The sequence below is a fragment of the Cucumis sativus genome, chromosome 3 (assembly GCF_000004075.3).
Source record: "Cucumis sativus cultivar 9930 chromosome 3, Cucumber_9930_V3, whole genome shotgun sequence".
In the NCBI taxonomy this organism is placed as follows: domain Eukaryota; kingdom Viridiplantae; phylum Streptophyta; class Magnoliopsida; order Cucurbitales; family Cucurbitaceae; genus Cucumis; species Cucumis sativus.
Window position 1 is genome coordinate 3,051,880 of NC_026657.2, and position 18,588 is coordinate 3,070,467.

General features: G+C 25.6%; 1 protein-coding gene and 1 non-coding gene across 2 annotated transcripts; one reads left to right on the plus strand and one right to left on the minus strand.

Moving 5' to 3' along the window:
- Window positions 1–2,846: 2,846 nt before the first annotated feature.
- Window positions 2,847–2,918, minus strand: TRNAG-UCC. The gene has a single exon. It is a non-coding gene; the product is annotated as a tRNA-Gly (tRNA).
- Window positions 2,919–3,497: 579 nt separating this feature from the next.
- LOC101210313 ((-)-germacrene D synthase) lies at window positions 3,498–11,507 on the plus strand. Its single transcript, XM_011652151.2, has 7 exons — window positions 3,498–3,663; window positions 3,976–4,261; window positions 8,388–8,760; window positions 9,219–9,437; window positions 9,704–9,851; window positions 9,947–10,195; window positions 11,003–11,507. The coding sequence occupies exons 1-7, from the start codon at window positions 3,547–3,549 to the stop codon at window positions 11,297–11,299; spliced, it is 1,689 nt and encodes a 562-aa protein (XP_011650453.1). The 5' UTR covers window positions 3,498–3,546; the 3' UTR covers window positions 11,300–11,507.
- Window positions 11,508–18,588: the final 7,081 nt, after the last annotated feature.

An 18,588-nucleotide genomic window follows, 5' to 3' on the forward strand; every position in this document is an offset into this window, starting at 1 on the left:
TAAATTATTGAATCATGGTTTAATTTTTTTTTTTCTTTTGACAATATATATATATATATATATGAAGTAGAGTAAAGCGAAACCCTAATCCATTTGTAACCCTAATAAGTTAGTTAACTAATGTACTAATAACATTAAAGATGAGACATCGAGGTATAACTTATACTAAGATTTCTTTTATCTGAGACTTTGTGACTGTACTGATTTTAATTTCTTTGCACCCAGCTCTCTCTTTCCTTTCTTTCTCCTTTTGTATCTTTTTTCACTTCTCTTCTTTGCCATTGCTCTTCCATTGTTGTGTCGTCGTTCATCAAACTTTCTTTTGTTTTCAACTCATTCCAAGACTATATATATCAAGGAAAGTTTGACAATTGTTTGATATAGTATAACGAGAAACGAGTGGTTGTATCATTGAATAGGAGGGAGAAAAAAAGAAGAACGAACTAGGTGAGAAAATGAATTGACAAATTGCAAGGGACGAAATGAAAGTGGAGGCAGCAAACTCTTGCCTTGTAAAAAAGAGAAAAAGAGGACGAAAACGAAAAAGAGAGAAATAGGGATGGGTGAAAGGGAGAGAAATAAGAGGAGGGAAAGAGGGATAAAAAGCCATGAAAGCTTAAGTTGTCACCTCATATAGCATTGTGCTTCACTAAATGGAAGGAAAAGGTAACACACAGAGGTAGATTGAAAGAAGTCGAATGAATTCCATTTCATCTCAAGAATGGAAACAACCACGTATAAGAGGAATATATACTTGAAAAAATAAAAGACATGAAAATCACTTTTTAGTCGAAAATTTTTCGTTAAAATAATGATTAAGTCCACTGTCGAACTTGACATTTAATTTATACTTCTCTAGTTTTTATATTTTCAAATTTGTAATAATCAATCCTCAAACTTAGGATGCAACAATCGAGTTTCATACTATCAAATTTTGAACGATTTAATTTTCTATCGTGAAAAATCTAATCAAAACATAACAACACGTGTAAGAACTTTCATTCGATCATGTAGGAATAGTATATATTTTTTTTCACGAATAACAAATAAACTTTTCAAAATCCAATGATTCACTTCAAAAGTTATGGCATATTGTATAATTTAACCTTTTGTTTTGTTGTTGTTGTCCACTAGTATATGGGGAAACATAGTGTCCCACCAAGGCCTTACCACATCTTTGCTTTTCAAAGCTTTTTGAGTACTTTATACTTTTATGCTTGTGTTCCATTTTTTTCTCACTGAATTTGGGGAGCAACTTTTTCACTTTTTATGCCCATGAGGGAGAAAAAAAAATTTGATTCTTTCACTTTCTTTGCTTTATTATTTTATTCATTTATTAAATACAAATCTCTTCTATACTTTTTAAATAAAATAATCCATATCCAACTTTCCAAAATAACTTTCCATCTTACCTTTAAACATTATTGAAATTATTTTGTTTCATTGAATACTTTCGAGTTTTAGCTCTTCAAAGTGTTGTTTCAGAAAATGATTTTTATTTTAATCAAATCAACGTTGTCTATATGTGAATTTACTTCAATCACATATATTGTCCAATTTATGTACGTGATTCATGCATGTCCATTTTCGTCAAAATAACATGGGATTTTTTTAATGAAAATTGTAAACTTGAGTTAAGAAAACTTTTAATTCAAAACTTTAGTTTCCATTTGGAATTGTATTTCCATACTTGCTTTTACATTTAATTTTTTAAACAATTTGTTGCATCCCATAATAGTTTATAAATCTCAAATTTATCGTTCCATGTTAATATACAATTGAATATTGGTTTGAAAGTAATTGAAATAATAACTATAGTTTAGTTTGTATAACTAAATCACACTAGTTTATAATAAATTTACCAAACGTTATAATTATTTTTTTTATTTGAATTTAAAATTGATCGAATATCATTTTATTTCATTTCGCAAACTTTAATAAAGTAGGTATAGATTTTGTCAAATAATATGGCTAAAAAATTATTCATTTTTTTACCATATTTTTAGTACAACTGTTGTGGCGATGAAGATTAAACATTCATCCTTTAAAAAGAAATGTCAAGCAAATTATTGTTGAGTTAAATTGATCTTAAGAATTTTCGCACATATGTTTTACATATAAAGTTGTTTAGAATGCATATATATATATAGAAACGTTTTCAAATACAATAAAATGAACAAAATGATTTACAAATGTAGCAAAATGTCACTATCGTTTATCAATAATTGGATAGCATAAATCTTTTAAGTAGAATTGATCACGAAAAGTTAAAACTAGATATTTTAGAAGCTAGAAATCTCCAATTATTGTGTGAAAAATGGGAGAGGAGGCAGAGAAAAGCCTTTATGATTTAAAATGGTTCTAGAGAGTATTGTGGTTAAGTGTTGTTCAAGTTAATCTCTACCTCTACAACGTTAATCCGTCAACTTAAGCTAATTTTCTAGTAGAAAAATTCATCATGGTTCTTAAAATATTCCTTATATTTTAGAAATCAATTTGTCTAATTAATCGCTGAAAAATTTAGAAAGTTTGTTGATGAGTTTTATAATTTAGTAAAAGTAATTTGAAAAAAAATGTAAAACTTAAACCTAAATCTAGATCGAGAGATTGGAAGATGATTTAATACTGTATCAACTAATATTATTGATATAGTGTAAATTTTAAAAAAACAAAATAAACTAAATTATTACGATATATAGTAAAATTTTAGATTCTATCCATAATAAACATTTTTCATGCATTTTTCACCTATAAAAAAAATTAGTTTAAAAATTATATGCAAGAGATTTTTGGCAAACAATACAATTAATAGGATGCCTAAAACTAATAAATAGAATGAAATAAGATGCGTTTGCCGGGAGTCGAACCCGGGTCTATTGCTTGGAAGGCAATTATCCTAACCGTTGGACTACAAACGCTAATTGGTAAACAGAATAATGTAATAAAAATAAAAATAAATGCACTTGTAAATAAAATTCAAACATTAGATCTTTCAATTTATAAAAACAGCCCATGGCCCATAATTTCTAAATTAGGATGTACCTAAAGCCCAACTGGGCCCAACAATGAAGATGGAAAAGTGGAAGACACATTTATGATTTGGACAAATTCGTAATGGGAAGCACCATAGTGTTAAATAAATTAGGGATAGTTGCAAATTTAGCGATTAGATGTAAATTAATTAAGTATATAGCAACATTTTTAAAAAATTGCAAATATAACAAAATTTATCAAATTCTATAAATGATAGGAGTCTATCACCGATAGATCATGTTGTAAATATTGATCTATCATTGTTAGATCATACAAATTTATCAGTGATAGTTTTGCTATATTTGCAATTTCTTTTAAATGTTGCTGTATCCTTAATTATTATTTATAAAATGGTCATCAGTTATAATTTAAAAACATTTTATGAGTCCCCTCCAATCGCTTCATTGTCTATATATATAACATTGCCAAAGCATTAAAGTTGTTCAAGACAATTACTAAAAGCACTTTGTTTTTAAAGCAAAACTCCTTTGATCTTTCGTAAGAAAAAGAATTATGTCATTTGAAGATAAAGGTTCACTCAAAGATGAGATCCCTCGTCGAGTTGCAAAGTACTCTCCACCACCATGTGCATGGGGAGATTACTTCATTTCATCCCATTCCAACTCCATGGTATGTATATATATATATATGTTCTTATTATAGTCACCTATTTTTGTTTGATTTTTCTTAATGAATTTGAATTATCATATAAATTCGTAAATTTTTGCTCATTACATTTCATTTTCGCATTCATGCTTTCATTTTCGTATTTTCATATATATATACTCTATGGTATGTATGTATATATATATGCTTTCACAAATTTCAAAAGTGAAGATATAAATATATAAAATGTTATATATATATTTTTTTGTCTTTTTAATTTATTATTCATTCTTCTTCCTAATAAAGGATCGATAAAAACCTCTCATGTTGTTGTAGGGCATAACAAAAAATGAGGAAGAGGAAAACATGGTGGAAAAAGAGCTTGAAAAGCTTAAAGAAGAAGTAATAAGAATGTTGGTAGCTACCACGGAAAATTCTCTTGAAAAGTTAAGTTTGATTGATTCAATTCAACGTTTAGGTTTGTCTCACTATTTCGATAGAGAAATTAATGAAATCCTAAACATTCAAAACTCTTTCAATCTTGATGACGATGATGGAGACATTTACTATACTGCCCTCAAATTTCGATTGCTTCGACAACAAGGTTGCTTTGTTTCCTGTGGTAAGTACATCTTAAACCAATTTCCATAAAGTTATTGGAGTCAACAATTTGTAAGGTGCATTTCTTGTCAAATTTCTTTAATTAGTTGAAATTTCTTCATCCATCTTTTTTATTGACAAAAATAAAAAAGTTGATAAAATATTTATTCTTTCTAAGTATAATGAATTTTGTTTTTTTCGTCTTTTAATAGTTTTTTTCTATGAAGTATAATTATCTTTTCTATATATTTTTTCAAATTTTAGATCGATAAAAATATGAAAAATTATTGTAAATGATAAGACAATCGAAAATATTTACAAAATTTTATATTTAATGATAATACCAATTTTTGCTATATTTTATAAATATTTAGTTTATTTTCTTATATTATAAAATAACTTTGCTTTTTAATTTTTTCCCCAAAAGATATGATTAATTTAATACCATCATTCTCAAATCTTAAAACGTGTTTGTTTCTAAAATGAAAAATTAATTTTCAAATCACGAATCATTATTAAACGTTTATGTTTCTACGATTTAAAAAAATAAAATTTAAAATATTTTCAAAATAATTGTTTTAAATGATGAAACGTGAATTTTTGCCACATTTATAAATAATTTAACAAAAATAAATATATCAACTACACATTAGATTGCTAACAAATTGCTTTCAATTGCTTTCAATATATTTAATTTATTATAAGATCTTGATCATGTTTAAGATTTGACAAAACATTTCACCCACTCTTCCCTTTTCATTTTCAAAATTCTACCAAACCCCTTTTTTCTTCCCAATTTCCTTTTTGGATAGAATCATTCATTAAACAATTATATATTATACTGTTAGCCCAAATATTTTCACTTAATTTATTCACCAATTCTGCACTTTCTATTAGAATTTGTATGCATGCTGACAGATTTCCCACCAATTTCAAATCCCAATAAATGAAATAATATTCCATTGTTAATTATAATCCAATGATAGAGATGTTTCAAAATTAATTTCTATAAAATAGTTTATACAAACTTTTTTCTAGTTAGTATGCATCAAAATGTGATAAAATTTATTTTATTTTTTAGAGAAATTTATATTATATCTCTAAATTATAAAATATTTTTAAATTAAATTATATCAATGAATATTATTGAAAGAAGCCTAAGTTATAAGTTACAAGGAAGAAAGAAGAAAAATAGATTTAAGTAATATATAGAAACAGGATAACAATTACTATTGGATAATTAATGTAGAAAATATCCATATATATAAAACGTTAGGTTTTGATGAGATTAAATAGTTAATTTATTGTCTTTTACTATTTTAGAATTTGAATGTTTGTAACAAATATTCATAAACCGTCCCTAGTTGATACATAATGTACAAGTCCTATTATATTTTTAAGCTAAAAATTTAAAAATGTGTAACTAAAATCATTGATTTGAATTTAGTTTCACCATATTTCTGTTCCAAACTCTTCTGGTTTTGTGTTTACGTCTAAATATTAAATTTTTATCATTTAAAATAATACTAGTTTTTAAATTTAAAAACACACTCTTCAAAAAAAAATGTTAGAAATTTTAGAGGGTTAATATAGAAAAAGCAAAACAAAGAGATATACTAATTAAGATAAAAATCATGAAAAATAAGGTCATTTTATTATCTCATTTTAGCTACAAAAATAAAAGCAAGATATAATAGAAAAGAATATGGAAGAAATTTTTTCATTTTACTCATTTATATAACTAAAAAAATAACAAAAAGAAAAATAGTTCCAAACAAACAGAAAAGAATATAATATTTACAAATAAATGAAAGAAAATATTTGAATAGATCTCTAACACTGAAATAAATTCCGTCTTCTTCCATTTTTCTCTCCTCTTAATTGTGATGCGATTTTCTAGATTTATTATTGATCTTGATCTTCTCATTTTTCTTATCTCATTGCTCTTCCGTCCCCACTTAAAAAGATTTTTTTGCTAAAGGAAGCAAGAGATATCATACATTTATATTGAATAAATTGATAGAAAGTATGAGTTAAAGAATTTTAAAAGACTTCATTGAATTTATTATCATGCATATAAAAATTCTTTCACTACCCATGAAGTTAATTAAGGTAATAAATATTTTTGAATTGAATATTGAAATGGTTAGAGAAATGAAGAGAAAAAGTTAAAATTCATTTACATGAATTGAAGTTGAATGAAAAAATTATCATCAAATGAATAGTAAAAATATTTATAATCAAAAGGGTAAAATAATGGACTTTAAAAACTTCTCCATATATATAAATGCTTTTGTATATACTATAAATAATCTAATATATATACATGGGATTCTATTCAAAATGATTTTTTTTCTCTAAAGTAATGTGAATGAAACTAATGTCAAAAAAATAGGTTGAGACGAAATCTATTGACCAAATACAGTAGTTTTGGATCTTACATCCTAATTTTTTTCATTATTTATATATATATATATATATATATTTATTTATTTATTGTTCGTGGGTCGAACACTTTTTTTTTCTTTTTTATTATTTTTATATATATTATGTGTGGATCCTACACCTTCTCCTTTTTTATTATATATATATATATATATATATATATTAAATATTTAAATTCTAAAAATATATTCACTTATTAAAACTAATATAACTTTCCAATTTTAATTTTAATTCTTTTATTAAAGATAATATCAATTTTATTTTTTTCTTTATATATATATATATATATATTAAATATTAAATATTAAAGTTCCAAATTTATTAAAGTCACTTTTTAATTTTGAGTGAATTTTTTTTATTAAATTACTTTTCTTATTTGGAGTCAACTTTAAAAAATCAAAACACAATTTAGGACTAATTTACTCAATATATGTATATATATTTATTTATATTACCTGATAATAATAATTTGTTCATTTTGAAATAAAACTAACTCCTTAATTTTTTTTTATCTAAACAAATTAATCGTTTTGTTATATATCAAAATATTAAAAAAAAAATATTTATCCTAGTATTAGGATTAAATTAATAAGATACAACAATAAATTCCACGTACTAAAACAGTTTCCTAATTTAATTAGGTTAGATTTTCTGAATTTAATTTGCAATCGAACTTTTTGTTGTAAACATTAAATTTTTTCATTCAATTACCTACATGCATGGGTGACTTCAATTGTTGTTATATTTATTATTTTTGGAGTAAACTTCAACTTTTTCCAATTATTATTTTTTTATTTTAATTTATTTAATAACATATTTTGTTAATATATATGTGTTTTTTTATAAAAAATAGAAATTAAAAAAAATATACGTATAATTTTGAGTAATAAATAATCAAACTAAATTGGAAAAGATGAATTTAATAAGAAAAATTGAATATTGAATATTGAGATATTTAATATATATATATATAAATAAAGGAAAAGGATAAATTAAAATTAGAATCCTGATATTAATTTTAACAAAAAAAATGTATTTTTAGAATTGAAATATATAATATATATAAATAATGAAAAAAAAAGAAAGTGTGAAACCCACCTACAATATATATATATAAATAATAAAAAGATAGAAGAATGAGATTCAAAACTATCTATTTTTTGTCAATAGTTTTTGCCTCAATCTATTTTCAACCTAAGTTTGTGCATTCACATTATTTAAAAAATAGTTCTTCAAAATGGTAAGAATTTTTTAAATTTTATTTATTTGTTTTTGCAATTTGAAAGATAACTTTGAAACAAAACGTTTAACATATAAGAGAAATTAGTTTAAGGAATAATTTAGCCAAAATCCTAATAGATCTAATTTGAATATTAGATTGTACTCTTCAATTTTCAATTTTGTATCTAGGCCATTTGTAATTTTAAGAAGTATTGAACATCAACACATTTTTAGTTGGACTAAATATGGATGATTATTTTTCTTTTTCGTTTGTATATATTGGTTTTTTTGTCTCTACTATTAACATTCTTAATTTGTCATTTTTTTTTCAATGTTATGTTATGTGTAGAGCACTGATTGTACAACGTCACTATTATTTTGGATGATGAGATCACATGACTTAAGTATATTACTATCAAAATTAAACCATGTTAAGGGTTTTCAAATTATTTTATTTGACTTGTTTAGTAAATTTTAAACAGAGATATTCAACAAATTTACAAATGAAGAGGGAGATTTCAAAGAATCAGCTGTGAAGGGAAAAAGGGAAATAATGAGTTTGTATGAAGCATCACAGTGGAGAATGAATGGAGAGATTATATTGGATAAAGCTTTGGCATTTACAACTACTAAGCTTCAAGAAATGGCTATGGATTCAACCTCTCCCTTTGGAGATGAAGCTGAATATGCTTTGAAATGGCCAATCCTTAAAGCTTTGCCAAGGCTTATCACTAAACACCAGATCTCTACCTATGATAAAGACCCATTGAAGATCAATGTTTTGCTCAAGTTTGCAAAGTTGGATTACAATGCTACGCAAAAACTCTACCAAAAAGAACTATGTGAAGTTTCAAGGTGATATGCGAACCTTTTCTTTCATACAGGTCACACGTTCTTAAATTTTCTTAATTTGAATCAGTAAAGTTTTTGGAGTGTGCAGCTCTCATTTGGTTGGTTAGGTTTAAGTTTGCATACTTAAATAGTTGAAATCAATCTAAAACATGCTTATACCGACAGATTTTTACTATTGTCCTTGGACTGAAATTTTATTATATATATGTAAAAATTTTAAGCAATTTTGTCATTTAAAATAATTTTTGTATCAGTGATTCTCTTTATAAAAGGTTGGAAACATATTCATATATAGTATATATACAGTGAGTGGTCTCTTGTGCAAAGATTATCATCATTGTTCAACCAATTTTGATAAGAAAATAACTTTCTCAATTTTTTTTATTCTTCTGATGCCGAAAGAGGAAGAAAGAACTAACTTTCTCAATTTCTTTTTTACATGCTAATTTGTGTAAATATAGGTGGTGGAAGGATTTGAAGTTGATGAAAGAACTATCTTTTGCAAGAGATAGGATGGTGGAAAGTTACATTTGGGCATTGGGAGTATTTTATGAACCTAAATACTCTTATGGTAGAATAATATTGGCCAAGATTATTGTTCTTGCAACCGTTCTTGATGATGTATACGACATTTATGCTACATTCGATGAGCTTGAACTCTTCACAAATGTAATCGAAAGGTTTAACTCTTCATCTCTCTAGATTGATTTTAATTCAATATATAAATTTCTTTCAAATTTATTGTGAAATAATATTCATTCTAACATTATAGAATGTTGAAGACATACATGTTTACTTTTTTTTCATCAATAATTCATACTAAATCATGTCAACATGAATATAACTTATCACGATCAATTATAATAGAATAAAAGTCTATGTAGGTAATATATATATCAATAAAATAAAGATATGAGTTTTACTTAGACTTTTTGATTGAATTTAGGTGGGATATGACTGACATTGGCATTGAGAAACTCCCAAAGTGCATGAAAGTACTCTATAGAACTATATTAAAAGTTTACGAGGAGATTGAAAAAGATATCAACAAGGACAACATTATTCCATACGCTATTCACTATGCAAAAGAAGGGGTGAGAAAATTTTAATTTACTCATCTATGTTATATATAGTTTTATTTTCTAATTTTCAAGTTTTTCTTATATCTATGTTAAATATTTGTGTATAGATGAAAAGGCAATGTAGAGTCTATTTTGAAGAAGCCAAATGGTTTCATGAAGGGTATGTGCCTACATTTGAAGAGTACATGAAAGTAGCAATTGTGTCAACTTGTTATTATCTTTTTGTTCCAATTTCATTTGTTGGGATGGGAATTGCTGCTTCACAAGAGGCTTTTGAATGGGTTGAGAGTGATCCAATGCTTCTTAAAGCCAGTGGAATAGTTGGGAGGCTCATGAATGACATAACTTCTCACAAGGTACCCAACTTATTATGTTTTATTTAAAGCTATCACTTATATATACAAGATTGTTATTATTGAATATGTTTTAATAAACTTGATACAAAATCACTAGAAATTGAAAATTAGAAATCTACCAACTTGAGCATTGCTCAACTGACGTAGTACTACTTGTACTATCAATAACGACCTTGAGAAGATTAGAAGTTCAATTCCTCTAACCTCACCCTAAAGAGAAAAAAAATAGAAACACACAATTATTGAATTAGAAATTGGAAAGTACTAAAACTACCACATCAAAATTATTGAATAAGAGATAAATAAATATTTGATGGTTGAATGGTTCATATCAAAACTATATACAGGGAAGCTCTTGCATAAGAAAGACTAGATGAAAGATTTAATATTAAAATTTTAATGCTATTTTGCTCCTTAATTTAACTTGTACCTTCAACTTTTCTTCATTTAGTCTTTTTTGGTTTTTTCATGGTTTATGGCTTTCTCAAAACGTGATAATTTTGATTTTTATATACAAAATTTTAACGTAAATTTTATACATAATAGAAAATCCTTGATAAAATTTATGGTTATATTATCTAAAGAAATTTGATGACTGAAGTCTGGAATCTCGTGACAAAATTTTAATGAAAGAAAATGAGCATTTAAAAGAATATAGATGAAAAATGAACAAAAATTGAAACTATAAAGACCAATCAACATCTTAAATTATTTGATTTAAAGAAATATTCGATATAAATAATAGTCACCGAAAAAGTGAAACTTCAGTATTGATATTTTAATCTTCTTGTTCTCTTCTTTTTATAGTATGAACAAAAGAGAGGTCATATGGATTCTGCTGTTGAGTGCTACATGAAACAACATGAAGTATCAGAAGAAGATGCCATAGTTGAATTAGGAAAAGAAATCACAAAAGCATGGAAAGATGTGATAGAAGATTACATTATGAAATCAACAAAGCTTTCAAATGCAATCCTTATGCGTGTGCTGAATCTTACAAGACTCTCTGACTTGTTCTATAAGAAGGAAGATGGTTACACATTTGTTCATGGAGACACCAAACATTTCATTACTTCTATGCTTATAGACCCCATACCAATATGACGACGTATCTCACATCTTTATGATAATTCCTAAAGAATAATTTGCACTTTTATCCTACTAAGTGTGTGTTTATGAAATGGTTGAAAGTACTTTTAGAGATTTGGTGTGTATAGGGTGTATTTTGTAAGTTTGCTATATGAACTCTTGTCCAATAAGATGTTTTTTTAAAAAGAAAATTTAAGGTTTTATTTTAGAAAGATTTGATTCACTTACCCTAGTTTAGAAGAATTTGCGAAATGGTAAATTGACAATTGAATGAGATTTACAAATATGTATTACCTATGATACATCTAATTTTTCAATAATCCTGATCAGATTCTAGTTTTCTTATTTGTCTCGAGGAGTTATATGTTTCATAGGAATCCATTCCATCTCTTTAGATGAACATTTGAATTACTACGTTTGTTTTGCTGTTAGAATGTAAGAGACCCTCGACATTTAGAGGTTCTTAGGCATCTTGGATGTCTTTTACTCTTACGAAGGATATCTTGAAAGCTCCTAACACATGAGTTTTCTGAATTCTTGTGTTGAGACATCAATTTTTTACCTTTTTATGACAACAAAGAAATGTCATTATTTAATATTTTATGACAACATATAACTGTCATCATTTGCATATTGACAACATTTATAAAATGTCACGAATTAGTGTAATATGACATTTTTTCCAATCAAGGATATGCCAATCGTAACAATTTTTATAAAATCAAATGTCATTATTTTGATATTGGCAACAGTTACAAAATGTCACGAATTCGTATATTATGACATTTTATTCCTCAAGGATATGCCAATCGTGACAGTTTTTATAAAATTAAATGATATTGTTTTGATATTGACGACAATTATAAAATGTCACGAATTCATATATTATGACATTTTTTTTACCGTATATTCTTCAATTACTATATTTCTTTTACAATAAAATACATGTCATATTCTTCTTGTCGCTCTGCCATTACACCACCCAGTTCAATCACAAAGTTATAATAAATTACACCCATATGAAAACAAATAGTCAACAATTTAATATATATAGGTTATGGAACATTTTGTAATATTCGTATACTAGGATTGACTAATAACCATTTTTTTGTTAAAGATAGTTTATGTAGCCACTTATTTTTATCCCACCCATATTTTTTTTAAAAAAATAATATTAGTAATAATGACTAAACTTTTATTTATTTCTTTAAAAAAAAAAAATTAGTAATAACATAATATCTTATATTTTTTTTATTATTTTAGAAGTAAAAATAAATCAATTTATTTTAAGTAAAATATTTTAATATCACATTTATCTTAATTTAGAAAAAAATAAATGAATTTGTTTTAAATAAAATCTTTTAATACTTACTTAAATCATTTTAGGAAAAAAAGAAAATAAATCTTAAATAAAAATCTTTTAATATCCATTTGATTTATTAATTTATTTTTCAAAAAATTTCATTTAATTTATTCTAGGAAAACAATAATTTGTTTTATTAACATAATATCAAAATTTAATTTTATTCTTATTATTTTTTCCTAATTTGTGGTACACCCGAGTCTATAAATAGGAACCATTGTCATTTAGAAAAAGGTAAAAGAAAATTGCTTAGAGAAAAATTAGTGAGCCATTAGAAGAAAATTTTTAGAGCGAATTTGTGCGAAAAAAATTGTGTAAAAATTAGGTTTTTCTTATTCTTTGATTACCTTTTTGTCTTTACTTTTTTTTTTTTACTTTATCTTAAGCAAATCAAATCTCACATTGAAATAAACTTAGTTAGATGTTGCATTTGATAGAGATTTAATCTCAAAGATCCACACCTCATAGAACAAGTAATTTTTTTGGGATTCGAATCCTTAGTTTTCTTTTCTTCTCCTTTTAAAAGACAGAGGAAAATAAAAGAAAATGTTGGAAAATTTTAATATTTTTTTTACTACTTGTTTTTTCTTTTATCATCATTAAAAGAAGAAATCCTTTAGTATTTTTCTTCTCTCTAAAAAAATAGAAAGAAAAAAAAAACGACGTAAGAAAAATGTTTGTTTTTTTTTTATTTATCGGTATTTCAATGTTTTTTTAAATTCCAACTCTTAATCTTTATTTATTTTTCTCTAAAACATGGAGGGAAAGAATGAAGATAGAGAAATTTATTATTATTATTATCATTATCATTATTATTATTTTTATTATTATCATATTATTGTTGTTATTATTATAATTATAATTATAATTATAATTATATTTTTTTTATGATGCCCCCACAACTCTATCATTTTTCTTTCTTTATTTATTTTCTTATTTTATTTATTTGTTATTATGTTTCCTTTCTTTTACTTATTCACATTACAATCACAATAATGATTATTATATACTGTTAGAGGCAACTCTTTGTATTTAAAATTTTTAATGTTTTAAAATATTTTTTTTAATCATTTACCAAATTTGTCTATAATATTATAAATTTTTTTTATGCTTTTCAAAACTTTAAAAAATTTATCTATGATTTCATAGAGTTTCCTAAATCAATATTTTCTAATAACTTAACTGCTTTCTCTAAATAAAATCCTAGCTATGATAGAATTTAGAAAATTTGGGAGTTCGATTTACTAGAATTCTTGAGGTGATTGATCAATATGTTTGGAAGTTCAAGATTTGATCCTAAGAAAAAATGATTTTAATCAATGTTAAAAAAAAATTTTATTCGAAAATCAAACTTGGATAGATTTTGAGAAATTGTAATAATTTCTCATTTTCTTGAGGTGAAAAACTTTATTTAATATATAATCTAATTAATGAAATATTATTCCACTTATTTTATGAGATCATTGCTTCAAATATTGGAGTAATGAATGATAAAATAAAACATTAGTTTTAAAATAAATTAAAAAATATTTTCAATTCAAGATTTGAAATTTGGTCACCGTTTTTTTTTAAATGGGTGTTGTGAGGTGCTAATATCTTCCTTATATACAAATGACTCCCGAACTCAACTCTATTTTTCGCAGATCATTTTTTAAAAAATTGTTTACTTTATTTTGGGGTCCAAGCACACCGTAGAAAAAGATTGGTGACGATTCATATTTTATTTTAAAAATAACTCTTTTGAGGATGTCAGCCGCTTCGTGTTGTCTCGAACACGTGGCGACAGCTTGGCGACTCCGCTATGAACATGAGGCTCTACCTTAAGAGTTTGGTCCTTTTCTCCTTTATCTTGAATTATTTTATTCTAAATTTATTGTGTGTAGTTATTGTGCATTTTATAAGATTAAAATTGAGGACAAAGTAGTGTTGACCTTCGAGGAGCTTATACTTCCGTGTAGGCACATGAAAAAATTCTCACTCAAAGTTTTTATTTGTTTTATTTGTAATGGCCTTAGCTTAGTATAAAGAGTTAAGTGTTTACATAAAAAATATTTGTAATGCCAAGAATACAACATACAAGAAAAAACTCTAACTTAGTTATGGAGATATATAGTAGGACTAATTTGGTCTCAATGATCCACACCTCAAACAACAAATGAGTTTAGTTTGTTGAGATTTCAGCCTTTCTTTCTTCATCATCATCTTATTCTGTTTATTTTCGTTCAAAATTCTTTATTTTTTTCTTATTCTTACTATTTTCATTATTTTATTTATCTTTTTTCAAGCTTCCACAAAAAAAAATGTAAAAAAGAAAACACTAAAATGATTAAATATTTACTTATTATTCTTGTTCTTATTTTCCTACTTTTTTTTTCTTATAATTATTTATTTATTAGCTTGTGAGCTTATTTTTATATATATTTTTTATTCATTAAATATTTCTTTATACCTGGTTGTTTATCTCTTGTTTATTTATTATTATGTCTTTCTTTTGTTAATTTATTCTTATGCTTTTTCTCTATATATGGTATCTTTATTTTTTTTAAATTAGCATTTTTATTTATTTAATTCTTTTTCTCTTTTTATAGTATTTATTATTACTTCTTTAATATGTTAATCTTTTGTATGTTATTTAATATTTTAATTTTTCCTTTCCTAGGTGGCAAATTTAATATGTTATTGCTAATAATGGTTTAAATTTGTTAACATTTTAAATTATTTTTTCTTTTAAAAGTACCACAGAATTTAAAAAAATTTAGAAGTATGATTTTCTAGAATATTTGAGGTGGAAAAATTAATTCTTTGAAAGCCTAAGATCGATACTTATAGTGAAAAAAATTGATTGTTTGGAAGTCCAAGATCGATCTCCAATATGTTTTTAATTAAAATCTCAATACGTTATTTCGTGTTTGTAATTATTCTTTAACCTTGTTTCACTTAATTGATTTTTCTACTAAATCTCATTTTATTTCCTATTTAAATTTTAAAATCCTTTATAATTAAAAATTTCAATATTTTAAAAATTTTCAGATTTTAAATTCTCTATGTTTTAAAATAAAGATTTTTTTAATTATATTTTAATATTTTAAAATCTTTCCAATTTATAATTTTTTTTTGTTTGCAAACTCTCAAAATTTAATATATGATATCATAAGGTTTTCTAATTAATCTTTTCTAATCACTTATACCATTTTTTTAAACAAAATCCTGCTACAGAATCTAGTAAATTTGGGAAAACAGAGTTCCTCCAATACACTACCTTAATTTGTTGATTGATGAGAAACTTGATTAAGGAGGAGATTTTGGTTAGTCAAATCAATCTTTGAATAAGTTTAGTGATAAAGTTACCTTTTTATAATGTTGTATCACAAATAGTACTTACTAAAGATTAGTAGTGTTAAACTCTGTACTAGAAATCATAATAAGTTGATTATGATTTATATATCAAAGAAATAAAATCTCTGATCTCGGGGCAAAGAAATCCACAAACGTAGATGTTATGTCATCGAACAGGGTTAACAATGTGATGTTTCTACTGTCTCTACTTATATGTATTGTTAGCTGTTCTTACTGTTGGTTATTTGAGGGTTACGTTCATCCTTATTTACCGTTCTTGTTGTGTTCTTTATTTTATCACGTGGAACATAGAAACAAACATGTCGAAATAGATATGTTGGTGTTTTCACATTATTTTTTGGTTAAGGATATATGTCATGTATTTCATTGAAATGCTTTATGTGGATTTTGCAGAGTACCTTAACCAAATATTGCTTTGACGATGTAATTTAACTTTTCATTATCAATATATAGATCAATTTACAAATATATGACTACTGATTTCTTTAAATTGTATGAGAAACGACGGAGTAAAATGTAGAATTTAGTAATTACATGACTATAAAAACATGTCAGTATATAAGCAATTATAATACAACAAAATTGTTATGAGAGTGTATCTGGAGACAGTAGTAAATATTGTTACTAAAAGCCAATCCATGACCCAACAAAACTGTGGTCAATAACGAAAACGCTAAAAAAATAAACCAACGTGGACCTCAACAATAACAATTTCTTTGGGTCGAAATCTAGTTAACAGTGACAAGTGGTAAATCTTAAAAGAAATTGATTATTAACATTAAATTAATGTTGTTTAATCAATATTATTGACACTTCTTTTGGAGACAGTAATAAATTGTTTGGAGACAGTAATAAATTGTTATTAGAGTGTATTTGCATACAGTAATAAATTGTTACTAAAAGCCAATCCAAAGTGTTGCCTAAATGCTAATCGATGTGTCCTTTGTAACTCGAACAGTGAAGATATCAACCACCTCTTCACAGACTATCGGATCTCAAAAGGCCTTTGGGATAAATTGCTCTCTCACATTGGGGAAATTTTGTTAGAGATAGCACCAAATTCCTCTGTCTATCCTTGTGCAGGTTCAAGCAAACATACATAAAAAGCATTAATCACATTCAATGCGGGAGTGGCTCTTTTTATATGGGCGATCTAGATGGAAAGAAACAGTCGCATCTTTAAGAGAAATTAAAAGAAGCATTGTGAACACGTACGCACAGCACTATCTCTTTAAATTATAGAGCTTTGTTAAACTAAATTAAAAGGTACTCTAGCTAGGTTTAGCTCTAGCCTTTCACCATGTAATAACTTTGAAGGATGAGTTTCAAAGGACTCAACCAAAGAAGAAGGAAAGAAGTTCAATTTTTTTGACTAAGTATTTGGTATGTTAGGTGTTTGAATACATAAACATCTTGAATTTGATAACACAAAATAGAATTCAAACAGTATATATAAAAAAGAAGGGTGTTCAATTAGGAATTTGTTAGGACCTTTAAGGACCGCCCCTCAAATTGTGAATTTTTATTCATTTTATTACTTAATAACTCATAATCCGATCTTTCTTTGGAAAGAAGTTCAATTTTTTGACTAAGTATTAAGTATGCTAGGTGTTTGAATTTATAAACATCTTAATTAAGTATTAGGTATGTTAGATTTTTGAATATATAAATATCGGGAATTTGAAAACACGAAATAAACGTGTACGCACCCTTTCTCTACCCCATTCAATTTTAGTGAAGGGCTGCTGTGATCCACTTGTTCTATATCAATAATGGCTTTCTCTACCCCATTCAATTTTAGTGAAGGGCTGCTGTGATCCACTCGTTCTATATCAATAATTTCTTCACCTTCTTATCATTGTCCTATGCATCTTATCAATTTCATTACATAATAAACTTACAACACAAGTATACCCCTATAAAAAGAAGCGTATTAATTTACTAATCTTCATGAAAAGAAGAGAAAATGTCATTTGAAGAAATTGAATCAGATGCAAAGGCATCAAATTATAAGGGCTCTTTCAATAATAGTGGTGTTCCTCGTCGATCAGCAAAGTTTCAACGAAGTTCTTTGGGACAATATTTCCTTTCTCATCAATTCAAAACTTTGGTATATATACAATATAAACATCACACATATGATCTTTGTTGCCTTCCGGATGAAGTGTTTTTGTTTCATATTGTTTATTATTTAAATGTATATGTTTTAGTTCATAATATTTGGAAAAATTGCAACTATTTTAGCAATAATAATTAAGGATATAACAACATTTTAAAAAAATTGCAAATATAGCAAAACTATCACTGATAGACTTGTATCGCTGATAGACTTCATATGGTATATCATTGATAGACTAATATTTGCAACATGATCTATTAGTGATAGACTTATATCATTGATATAATTTGATAAATTTTGCTATATTTACAAATTTTTTAAAATTGTGCTATATACTTAATTAATTTGAATTTAATTGCTAAATTTGCAACCATCCCAATTATTTGGGGAAGCTAATTTGGAAGAATTTCATTCTCTTGACACACCTTGTTAATATCAACTAGGGGCAGATTTATTAAGTGGTCG